The following is a 12664-nucleotide window of genomic DNA, read 5'->3' as shown; positions in this document are numbered from 1 at the left end:
GGTGACAGTATATTAATATTATTTGGATTACAAGTGACAGGAACTCAATCCAAACTGGCTTTAACAAATGATAAAAGAGAATTTAATGACACATGTTACTAAAAACCTAGAAACCTAGGAGTAAGATGTGACTTAATTCAGCTCCAAAATGGTTTCCAGTATCCATTTTTCAGCTTTCCTTTGCTTCTGTTTCTAGGCTTCATATGGTGGCTTTCTCAGACACTCTTAATACAAGAGAGCATCCATCTCCTTTATAGTCACATGAGAGTTCTGAAGTTGAGTCTTACAGGTCTTAACTGGCATGATACAAGACATGAGTCTGTCTTTGAGCCAGTCATATGAGCGGTGGGACAGAATATCGTGATTAGCTCAACATGCTTCATAGGCTTCATCCCAGGGTCCTAGTGGGTGAAAGCCACTGGGCTAAGAGTAATAAAGAGTTGATTTCTTCAAGGCAAAATTGGAGTGCTAATGCCTCCCAAAAGAGAAGTAGATACTAGGTAGCCAGAAAAAAAAATGAAGTTCTACTTCCCTCAGAGACAAGGGTGGGCAAGAGCACTGAGGATAAGAAGAGGCTTCTTGCTTCTGTTGTCTTCCAGATCCCATCCTTCCTTCCACTAAAATCTCCAGAATTCTAACTGCTATCACTTGACTTTCAGGCTACATCCAGCTAATGCCAAGACGGTGGAGTGGGACTGGAAGCTGCTCGCTTATGTCATGGAGGAAGAGGTAACAACAGTTTGCATGCAGAAATCTTTTGCGGAGGAAGTTTTAACTAGAAACAAAAGTGACAGTAAACCTGGTAGTACAGTCTTTGGCATTATTCCTTCCTTTTAGCTTTTACTCCCCCGATCCAGACCAAAATATTTCTATTGAAATGGTATGTGCTGTCTTCCAATTCAAGATTGAATATACTCATTTATTCCTTCTCTTCTTAAGATTTCACTTAAAATAACAGTAAATGAATAGAAGAAGTTATGAACCTACGGCACTGAAAATAAGGGGAAACAGAACAGATTTGAATGAAGACTGGAAAAGCTAAAGGAAATGTAAAAGTGATGACTGATGAAGCTAGGCAGCAAAAGCTACAGGCTAGAACACAGGCTTGCCAAAGAGGAAGGAAATCTGCCCTTTAGAACAGAGAATTTTTGGACTTCTTATATGGGCTTCCCTGGTGGCTTAGAGGGTAAAACGTCTGCCTGCAGTGTAGGAGACCTGGGTTCGATCCCTGGGTCGGGAATATCCCCTGGAGAAGGAAATGGAAACCCAATCCAGTACTCTTGCCTCGAGAATCCCATGGGTGAAGGAGCCTGGTAGGCTGCTGTCCTGCCAGAGCCTGGTAGGCTGGGATCCCAAAGAGCTGGACACGACTTTACTTTCACTTTCACTTCCTTTCAGTGTAGAGTTGGTGCTCCAGAGAAAAGTCTACATTCTGACCTTTAGGGATCCTTGAGCTTAATTGCCAGCTTTGTGTCTACTTACCCAAAAGAACATGGATGGAACAAATTATTGTCAATTTAGAATTCTCTAGTCAGCCAAGATATTGATCAAGTGTGAGGGTGGAATAAAGATATTTCCAGACATGTACAAGCTTGAAAAAATATTCATACACCCCATTTCATAGGTTACTTGAAGATATGCCTACAGAGAATAGGGGAGAAATCAAAAGAGGAAGAGGCACAGGATCCAAAGGACACTGGATCTAATCCAGAAGAATAAGAAAGAGAAGTCCTGAGACTACCACAAATAGTAGACCTAAAGTCACTCCAGATTGGAGCAAAAAACCACAGGGCTTTAAGAAAGGCTGATCTGGGAAATACCACCAAGATGGTAGATGAGGACGCTCCAGGCCCTTGTTCCCCAATGGAGACACCAACTTAACAACAATATATGGACCAGAATACCTTTGTGAAAACTCTAGCAACCAGTTGAGAAGTTGCAGTACCCAGACCAAAGCATAACCAAGAAGGGACTCTATTAAAAAAGTAGGAATGTTTTTGGTATTTCTGTGTGTCCATGCCCCTTCCTGTACCCAGCCTAGCGCAATGCTACCAGGAGGAAATCTCCCATACCCTGGCTACTCCCTTGGGGTGGAAACAAAGGAGAGAACGTCAAGTCCAGGTTCTGGCTTGTTATGGGCATAGTTTTTGTTTCACCTGACTCAGAACACTATTGAAGACCCTGGCTTAGTTTTCTGGCTGAAAAGAAAGGTGAGCACTGCAGCGTTTTAGAGCTTCAGAGAGTATGCAGTTCCATAAACAGGTACTAGGGGAGCAAGAGACTGTGGCTCTTGAGAAGGAACAAGGGCAAGCTGCTTGGGGAGTTAAGACAGATAAAAGCATACACCAAGCTCAGAGAAAACACATCTCCAGAAAAGTTCTGAGAGCGCTGAGAACCTTTAGCCAGACTGATTGTTAAGGGCCTTGCCCTGCATGAACTCAATGCATAAAGACTGGGAAAGTTGGTTGTTTTTTTTGAATGTTTAAATCTCAAAAGAAGAGTACAAGGCACACAAAGAAACAGGGAAGTGCGGCCCAATCAAAAGAATGAAATAAAGTTCCAGAAAGTGACCCTAAAGAAATACAAATCTCTCAACTTCCTGAGAAAGAATTTTTTAAAACCATCTTAAAGATGCTCAAGGAGCTAAAACAGAACACAAACAAAATGAAGCAGGAAAATGATGCGTGGACAAAATGAGAATATTAAATTTTTAAACAATAGATAATAATCAGACATATTCTGGAGCTGAAAAGTATAATAACTGAATTGAAAATTTCACTAGAGGAGTTCAACAACAGTCTTGATCAGGCAGGAGGAAAACATATCAGTGAACATGAAGAAAGGTCTTTGAAATCCTTGAGACAGAGGAGCAAAAAGAAAACAGTGAACAAAATTGGTGAGCACCTGCGGGACTATGGGGCATCATTAAACGGACCACATGTACATTATGGGAGTTCCAGAGAGCAAGAGAGGGCCAGAGAGCCCGGTGACCAAAGAGCCTCCCGACTCTGAGGAGAGAAATAGACACGCAGAGTCAAGGAGGTTAGCACCAGTGAGGGTAAGCCAAGGAGACTCACACCAAGAAACGTTATGCTCGAACTGTCCAAAGTCAGACTTAAAAGCAGCAAGGAAAAAGTGAATTATGACATACAGGTAAGTTTGTATAAGTCTCTCAGCAAACTCTCAGTGAAGCCATGTAGGTCAGAAGGTAATGGGATGATGTATTCAAAGTTCTAAAAGAAAAAAGCAGTCAACCAAGAATACCATATCTGGCAAAACTTGCCTTCAAGAAATGAGAATGAGCAGCAGGAGAGAAGTGACATGTCGATACAAGATCCTCAGCAAGATTTCTCGTCAGAAGTGAGGTCAGAAGGTAGTGGGGTCATACGTTTGGAGTGCTAAAGAGTAAAACTCAACCAAGATTCCTGTATTCAACAAAACTGTCCCTCAAAAATGAGGGAGAGGTAAAGAAACTCTCAGATAAACAAAAGCTGGAAGGAATTCATTCCCACTGGTCCTCCTCAGCAGGAAACGCTGAAGGAAGTCCTGCAGGGTAAAATGAAACACTAAACAGTAACTTGAAGACATATGAAGCAATAGATGTTAGTAAAGATAAATACATGGGCAATTATAAAAACTATTATGACAGTGATTTGTAACTCCACATTGGTTTTCTATAATGTATTAAGTGACTAATACCTTTTAAAATTATTAATCTAAAAGCTAGTGTTATTTAACTTTGTAACTCCACATTGTGTTTTCTACATAATTTGAAAGACTGAAAAGAACTGAAAACAATCACTGGACCTCCCTGGTGGTCCAGTGGTTAAGAATCTGTCGGCCAATGAAGGGGACATGGGTTCCATCCCCGGACTGGGAAGATTCCACATGCCATGGGGCAGCTAAGCCCTTGTGTCTCTAGAGCCTGCAAGCCATAACGACTGAAGCCCATGCGCCCTGGAGACCGTGCTCTGCAGCAAGAGGAGTTGTCACCCAACAAGAAGCCCACAGATCGAAACTGGAGAATAGCCCCCACTTGCAGCAACTGGAGAAAGCCTGAGCACAACAGTGAAGACCCAGAGCAGCCAAAACTAAATAAATAAACCAAAAAGTTTTTAAAGAATTATGAGTTTATTTTTGGTCACACAATGTAGTTTTGTGACTTCAATTAAAACAGGTGGGAACAGAGCCATAAAGAGCCGAGCTTTTGTGTGTTATTAAAGTGAACCTAGTATAAATTCAAAGTATTATAGTTTCAGAATGTTAAATGTAATCTCCATGGTAACCACAAGGACACTAGCTATAGAATGCACAGAAAAGGAAATAAGAAAAGAATGTAAGCATTTGATTACCAAAAAGAATCAACTAAAGGCGAAAGACAGTGATGTAGGAAATGAGGGACCAAAAAACTATAAGGCATTTAGAAAACAAAGAACAAGGCCAGAATTAAGTCTCTCTTTATCAGTAAAAGGAAACCAACAAATTGTGCATGCCTGCCTGGCTTTGGTAAGGTTAGGGTGATCACCATGTAAACCATGAGAACACTGAGACTCAGAGCAGTAAGTTAAATAAGGAATGGGGCTGAGTTTCAAACAAACAAATAATGTCTCTGCATCACCAAAGCCCATGCTCTTTACCTGCATTAGCTGGGCTTCAGCAATTAGGATCATTTCACCTGTAACAAAAAACCCAGCTCAGAGTTGCTTAAACAATAAACTGTATATCAGCTCATGTTACTAGAAGTTTGGCAGTGGGATAAAGATCATGGCGGTTTGGTATAGCAGCTTAGCAGTCATTTCTCTGTCTCTCTGTTCAGATATACACAGCTTGGGGCCTCTCCTGAGACGGGTTCACCACTGAGGTTCCGTGAGAGAGAGAAACTGACTTTTCAAGCTCTAGGATTGCCTTGTTTGCCCTCTTTTGCAATGACCTAGGCTGCTTGCTCTCTCCCACAGGCCTCTCTTTTGGATAGACACACTTGTTGACTCATGCGTCTTCCCTTGACTTAGTATTTATGAGAGCCCAGGGCTCAGTGTCATCCAGGAGACTGAGAACAAATACTTACTTCTCATTTTTTCTCCCCAAGGGACAAAACCTGCCCGGGCGAGTCTTCTTTCTGCGTTATGTAGTACAGACCCTGGAAGACGACTTCCAGCAGACCCTGAGGAAGCAGCGGCAGCACCTGCAGCAAGCCATTGCGAGCACTGTGCTGTCCTGTGACAAGCAGCCCCACAATGTCAGGTAACCAGCTGTGCGGGGCCTGGGGTGACGAGTCGTCAAGCCCGGAGAGCGCAGCAGGCGGATGAGACTGTCTGGTAACTAGGTGATGTGACAGGGATAGGGATTATTCCTATGAAAGGGGAACTGTTACCGCTCAGTTGTGTCTGACTCTTTGCAACCCCAAGGACTCTAGCCCACCAGGCTCCTCTGTCCATGGGATTCTCCAGGTAAGAACACTGGAGTGGGTTGCCATTCCCTTCTCTAGAGGATCTTCCTGGCCCAGGGATCGAACCCAGGTTTCCTGCACTGCAGGCAGATATGTAGACAGTCCTAGGAAAAAAAACCTCTGTACCAGCTGTGTGTCAGGTGTCATAACTTGTATGGTTTTTCCTCCTGAGACCATCAGACTTGCACTGATCTATTTCAGTTTTGTTCAGACAGCCTCAGGAGACACAGGGGAAAACGTGAACTTGTGTAACCCTCACAGCTGCTCTAAGCCTGAATTTACCCCCACCCCCCTGAGTAGCTCAGGATAAGCCTCATTTGCTGCTGCTACTTTCTGAGAAACCTTTTATGATAATAGGTTACATGGAACAAGATACAATAAGGTAGGAAACACATGTTTTTAAAAATAAAGGCTGACACTGTTTCCACTGTTTCCCCATCTATTTCCCATGAAGTGATGGGACCAGATGCCATGATCTTCATTTTCTAAATATTGAGCTTTAAGCCAGCTTTTTCACTCTCCTCTTTCACTTTCATCAAGAGGCTTTTTAGCTCCTCTTCACTTTCTGCCATAAGGGTGATGTCATCTGCATATCTGGGGTTATTGGTATTTCTCCCGGCAATCTTGATTCCAGCTTGTGCTTCTTCCAGCCCAGCGTTTCTCATGATGTACTCTGCATAGAAGTTAAATAAGCAGGATGACAATATACAGCCTTGACGTACTCCTTTTCCTATTTGGAACCAGTCTGTTGTTCCATGTCCAGTTCTAACTGTTGCTTCCTAGCCTGCATACAGATTTCTCAAGAGGCAGGTTAGGTGGTCTGGTATTCCCATCTCTTTCAGAATTTTCCACAGTTTATTGTGATTCACATAGTCAAAGGCTTTGGCATAGTCAATAAAGCAGAAATAGATGTTTTTCTGGAACTCTCTTGCCTTTTCCACGATCCAGCATCTGTAGGCAATTTGATGTCTGGTTCCTCTGCCTTTTCTAAAACCAGCTTGAACATCTGGAAGTTCATGGTTCACGTACTGCTGAAGCCTGGCTTGGAGAATTTTGAGCATTACTTTATTAGCGTGTGAGATGAGTGCAATTGTGCGGTAGTTTGAGCATTCTTTGGCATTGCCTTTTTTTAGGATTGGAATGAAAACTGACCTTTTCCAGTCCTGTGGCCACTGCTGAGTTTTCCAAATTTGCTGACATTTTATTGAATGCAGCACTTTCACAGCATCATCTTTGAGGATTGGAAATAGCTCAACTGGAATTCCATCACCTCCATTAGCTTTGTTCGTAGTGATGCTTTCTAAGGCCCACTTGACTTCACATTCCAGGATGTCTGGCTCTAGGTGAGTGATCACACCATCGTGAAGTGTGGGGTCATAAAGATCTTTTTTTGTACAGTTCTCCTGTGTATTCTTGCCACCTCTTCTTAATATCTTCTGCTTCTGTTAGGTCCATACCATTTCTGTCCTTTATCAAGCCCATCTTTGCATGAAATGTTCTGTTGGTATCTCTAATTATCTTGAAGATATCTCTAGTCTTTCCCATTCTGTTGTTTTCCTCTATTTCTTTGCATTGATTGCTGAGGAAGGCTTTCTTATCTCTCCTTGCTATTCTTTTGGAACTCTGCATTCAGATACTTATATCTTTCCTTTTCTCCTTTGCGCTTCTCTTCTTTTCACAGCTATTTGTAAGGCCTCCCCAGACAGCCATTTTACTTGTTTGCATTTCTTTTCCATGGGGATGGTCTTGATCCCTATCTCCTGTACAATGTCATGAACCTCCGTCCATAGTTCATCAGGCACTCTATCTATCAGATCTAGTTCCTTCAATCTATTTCTCACTTCCACTGTATAATCATAAGGAATTTGATTTAGGTCATACCTGAATCAGAGAAGGCAATGGCACCCCACTCCAGTACTCTTACCTGGGAAATCCCATGGATGGAGAAGCCTGGTAGGCTACTGTCCATGGGGTTGCTAAGAGTTGGACATGACTGAGTGACTTCACTTTTACTTTTCACTTTCACGCATTGGAGAAGGAAATGGCCACCCACTCCAGTGTTCTTGCCTGGAGAATCCCAGGGACAGGGGAGCCTATGGGGTCGCACAGAGCTGGACATAACTGATGCAACTTCGCAGCAGCAGCAGCAGCAGCATACCTGAACGGTCTAGTGGTTTTCTTGCTTTCTTCAGTTTGTTTAAGTCTGAATTTGGCAATAAAGAGCTCATGATCTGAGCCACAGTCAGCTCCCGGTCTTGTTTTTGCTGACTGTATAGAGCTTATCCATCTTTGGCTGCAAAGAATATAATCAATCTGATTTTGGTGTTGACCATCTGATGATGTCCATGTGTAGAGTCTCCTCTTGTGTTGTTGGAAGAGGGTGTTTGCTATGACCAGTGCGTTCTCTTGGCAAAACTCTATTAGCCTTTGCCCTGCTTCATTCCATATTCCAAGGCCAAATTTGCCTGTTACTCAAGGTGTTTCTTGACTTCCTACTTTTGCATTCAAGTCTCCTATAATGAAAAGGACATCTTTTTTGGGTTTCCAGTGGTCATGTATGGATGTGAGAGTTGGACTGTGAAGAAAGATGAGCGCCAAAGAATTGCTGCTTTTGAACTGTGGTGTTGGAGAAGACTCTTGAGAGTCCCTTGGACTGCAAGGAGATCCAACCAGTCCATTCTAAAGGAGATCAGTCCTGGGTGTTCTTTGGAAGGACTGATGATAAAGCTGAAACTCCAATACTTTGGCCACCTCATGCAAAAGAGTTGACTCATTGGAAAAGACCCTGATGCTGGGAGGGATTGGGGGCAGGAGGGGAAGGGGACGACAGAGGATGAGATGGCTGGATGGCATCACCGACTCCATGGACATGAGTTTGAGTGAACTTCAGGAGTTGGTGATGGAGAGGGAGGTCTGGCATGCTGCGATTCATGGGGTCGCAAAGAGTCGGACATGACTGAGCAACTGAACTGAACTGAACTTTCTGAGAAATCTTTCATGATAGGTTACATGGAACAAGATACAATAAGGTAGCAAACACATGTTTTTTTCTGTAAAATCAGGGCTAAAGCTGCTAGAAGCTTCAGAGTGGGAAACTACCATATCCTTATAAAAGTAGGGGGAAATGTGGTTTCTAGGGTAGGGATCTCAGACTAGAATTTTCATCCTGGAACTACCCCCCTTCTTTTGCTTCAGCATTCCTTTTTTTAAAACATCACTGAGATTTTTTCAGTCATGTACATTCTCATATGTTCTTGCATATTTGTTAAGAATAGTTTTCACAGGCCAATATAGGATATTTGCTATTATAATTCCTGTAATTAAAAAAGAAGGACATTTCATTATGTTTTTGATTATCAGTCAGCTGGGAAAATTGAGGGCAGAAGGAAAAGAGGGCATCAAAGGATGAGATGGATGGATGGCATCACCTATTCAATGGACATGAACTTGGGCAAACTTTGGGAGATGATGAGGGCTAGGGAGCCCTGGCGTATTGCAGTCCATGGGGTATCAAAGAGTCAGACACGATTGGGCAACTGAGCAGTAACAATGACAATGGCTTTTTCTCCCTAGGTTTGCCTGCTTCCATCCGCTTCTGTGAATGTGGCATTTTTTGTGAAGTTTAAATGTTAATTATAGAGGTAGAAAATCAGTAAGTAACGAAACTACAAGAGCACAGGATAGCGTAACTGGGTGTAAAATTGAAAAACAACAATTTAAATAGTGACAGCAGCTCTCCTGACCATTCTGCTTTATGAGCTTAGGCGTTGAATTGGGAGATGGGAGACCTGAACCCAACTCAATCCGTTAACAAGTTGCTCTCTTTCATTTCCACCTTTCAGGACGTGAGCCTCTCAGTGTACCCAACACTAAACTCTTGAGTTTAAAGATGGGAATTTATGACCTCTAAAATGCAAATAAAATACACTATTTTGTGCTTTCTTAATGAAAAACGTCAATTCCAGCTGGAGGGAAAACCACTGTATTTGATTCAATAAAAAACTAAAACTAAATTGAAGTCACTCAGTCATGTCCGATTCTTTGCGACCCCATGGACTATAGCCTACCATGCTCCTCCATCCATGGGATTCCCAGGCGAGAGTACTGGAGTGGGTTGCCATTTCCTTCTCCAGGGAATCTTCTCGACCCAGGGATCGAACCCGGGTCTCGTGCATTACAGGCAGATGCTTTACCGTCTGAGCATCTGGGAAGCCTTTCGATTCAATAAGAGGTGGCTATTAGATTGAGGTTGTGGTACATGGATATGGGCATATATTTATCTAAACTCATCAAATGGTATAACTGTGCTTTGACCTTTAGTTGTCAGAGAAGAGGCTATTCCTGGGTTGTAATCCTCAGCTTGGTGCAATTAAAATTTCCATTTTTTGTCTTAAAGTTAAAAAAAAACCACCTCATTAAACAAAAAAGTGTGCAATTTATTTTATATAAGTTATACCTCAAAAATGAGCTTTTAAAAGAGAGTGGTGGTCAGTCAGTCTCCATGTGGCCCCTTAAGGGATTTTCTTTTCTTTCTAACTGTGCATACGAAGAGCAATCTGGTTCTACACAATTTAAGAAATATAGTTGCCCCCAGGTGACCTCACCCCCGTTTTCTTTTCCAGCAGGGGTAACTGCTTTCAACTCTTTCATTTAAGAGATTCCTTGGATTTAACTTCTTCAGGGCTGAATAACTTGCCTGTGTTGCTAATTATTGATGTTTTATTGTTCAGTTCAGTTCGCTACAGTCGCTCAGCTGTGTCCGACTCTCTGCGACACCATGGACTGCAGCACGTCAGGCCCCCCTGTCCATCACCAACTCCCGGAGTTTACTCAAACTCATGTCCAGGGAGTCGGTGATGCCATCCAACCATCTCATCCTGTATTGTCCCCTTCTCCTCTTGCCCTCAATCTTTCCCAGCATCAGGGTCTTTTCAAGTGAGTCAGCTCTTAGCATCAGGTGGCCAAAGTATTGGAGTTTCAGCTTCAACATCAGTCCTTCCGATGAACACTCAGGATTGATCTCCTTTAGGATGGACTGGTTGGATCTCCTTGCTGTCTGCTGTTGGCTATAATTGACTATTATTGACTATCTGTTGACTCCCCACCTGTAAGATGAGGAGTTAGCTCTTTTTCCTCTTTCCCTCCTCACACACACACACACACTTCCCAGCCCCCATACCATAATATAGCTATATCAGAACTTTGTTTAGATCAGTATTTGATGTTCTGATCACTATAACTGTGTGCTAGTCAGAGTTGAGCCCAGTACCAAACTATGATTACTTTTCCCTCCACTCATAACTTTTTGTTTTCCTTAGAGTTAGTAATTGCCTCATTTTTAGTTTCCTCCTATTCTTTTGCATATCAGAAGTCAGTCCCAAATTCTCTGCTGTTTGATTTAAATATCCTGTCAAGATGTTTGTTCCCACTTCTGAAGTTCTTCTTCTTGAAGATCTGTGGTGGGGTACTTCGACCTCCTTTAACCTGGATTGGCTGTCCTCTTTGCCAAGTCTCTACCATAAATGTGAAATTCCCTTCACCTGTTCCCAGTGTTGGATATGTTTCACATCTTTTCTTTCTTGGTTTACTCCCTTGCTTTGATGGATCAGTCTCCAGTAACTTCTTAGAAAGGTATGTGGGAAGTAAAATTTGAGTTTTTGTATGTCTGAAAATATCTTTATCTTCCATACATTGATTCATGTGAGTATAGATATTTAGGTTACAAATAACTTTTCTACAGAATATTAAAGGAAATTTTCCAAGTTTTCCATTGCCTCCTAGCTTCTTGCTGTGAAGAAGCCATAGGCTACTCTGATTACTGATTCTTTGTATGTGCCTTGATTTTTTTCTCTGGATGTTTGCAGAATCTTTTTTCCCAGTATACTTGTTTTAGGTCTATATTCATCTGTTATGATGGACATTCAGTGGGCCATTTCATATCCTTCATTTCTGGAAAATAGAGTTTTCATTGCTGTTATTATATTTTTAATTTCCAAGAGCTCTTTTACTTTTTCTTTAAATGTTCCTTTTTAAAATTAATAAATAGGAATCTGTTCGTGTCTTTTTCTTTCTTAGATCTGTGTCTTTTCATATCTTTGATGTTACTAATGATAGCTTTTGTTTTTGTTACTTTTCTGTATAATGTCTGTTTTCTCCAAGTTGCTTTTTTGAGGAGAGAGGCGGGTTGGTTTGGGGTTTTTTCCCTTAATCTCTTCTGTTAGAATATGTCCATAGAAGTCTGGAAAAATTTGGTGCTCTATTCTTGTTCAAGGGCAAAAAGCTGATGTGCTCAAAAGCTGATGGAAGCTCTGAGTACAGGTGAGGACTTGTCATTTTTGAGTTTTCCTGTAGGTGGAACTGGCTTCTCATTTCTTAGAAAATACCTTGTCAATGACTTTAGATCTTTCCTCTTGGTCTGGATGGGTTTTCCAGAAAAGACTTCAGATCCCCTCCATGAAGGATAGAGACCAGGATGCCAGGTTTTTGAAAGACAGGTGTGGGAAGATGGCGAGGATCTCTGCACTGAGCATGTGCAGGTCCACTTAACGCCCCTGTTTTTGCTTTGATGCCTTTGTTTCCCAGCTGTGCCTGATATCCTAGTCCAGAGACCCTGTTTATCTCTCCACAGAGTTAACCTGTAGTCTTCAGGGCTGGAAAAGAAGATCTAGGGCTCTAAAAGTTTCTTAAACAGATTATAAACCATTATATTTATTTTTTAATTTACCCTATTTTATCCTAACTTCATGGAAACCTTGTACTGCCTTTAAATAGGATTACTCTTCTCTACCGGTGGCTTAGGACTCAGCTTCCTCAATTCTGTCAAGTCAGTTCAAATGTATTCCTTTGCCAAAGGCATAGAGTTAGATTAAACATCATCTAAATATGACAGTTGCCTTATTTACTTAGCTAATTGGTTACTCTGAATGTTGTAATCAGCATCTCTTACCCCACCCCTTAAATCAAAGGCTAGGACCTTGACAGTTACCTATATCTAACCACACGTCCATCCTCTATCACCCACTTTTGCACCTTTTTGCATCCAAAGTAACTGGCATCCCAAATGTTCATCATTTTTCTTTCTTTTTCATGTAGTTTATTGCATCTGTATGTGTTCCTGTGAAGTATATATTTTTATTCTAGTTCCTTTTAGCTGTTTATAAGAGTATCATGCTGTATGTAATTGATTGGTACTTTTATTTCACTTAATATTATAGTGTA

General features: G+C 41.7%; 1 protein-coding gene across 1 annotated transcript in view; it reads left to right on the top strand.

The window, feature by feature from the left end:
- Nucleotides 1–12664, top strand: part of SIMC1 (SUMO interacting motifs containing 1) — an 82843-nt gene that overhangs the window by 45113 nt on the left and 25066 nt on the right. Inside the window, exons 4-5 of the mRNA XM_027971463.3 lie at nt 660–729; nt 5087–5241. Of these exons, the coding sequence (XP_027827264.1) occupies nt 660–729; nt 5087–5241 (225 nt within the window). The remainder of the gene's footprint in view (nt 1–659; nt 730–5086; nt 5242–12664) is intronic.

This window comes from Ovis aries, chromosome 7 (genome assembly GCF_016772045.2).
Source record: "Ovis aries strain OAR_USU_Benz2616 breed Rambouillet chromosome 7, ARS-UI_Ramb_v3.0, whole genome shotgun sequence".
NCBI classification, from domain to species: Eukaryota; Metazoa; Chordata; class Mammalia; order Artiodactyla; family Bovidae; genus Ovis; species Ovis aries.
Note: the sequence above shows the minus strand (reverse complement) of the source record. Positions and strands in the feature narration are given on the sequence as shown.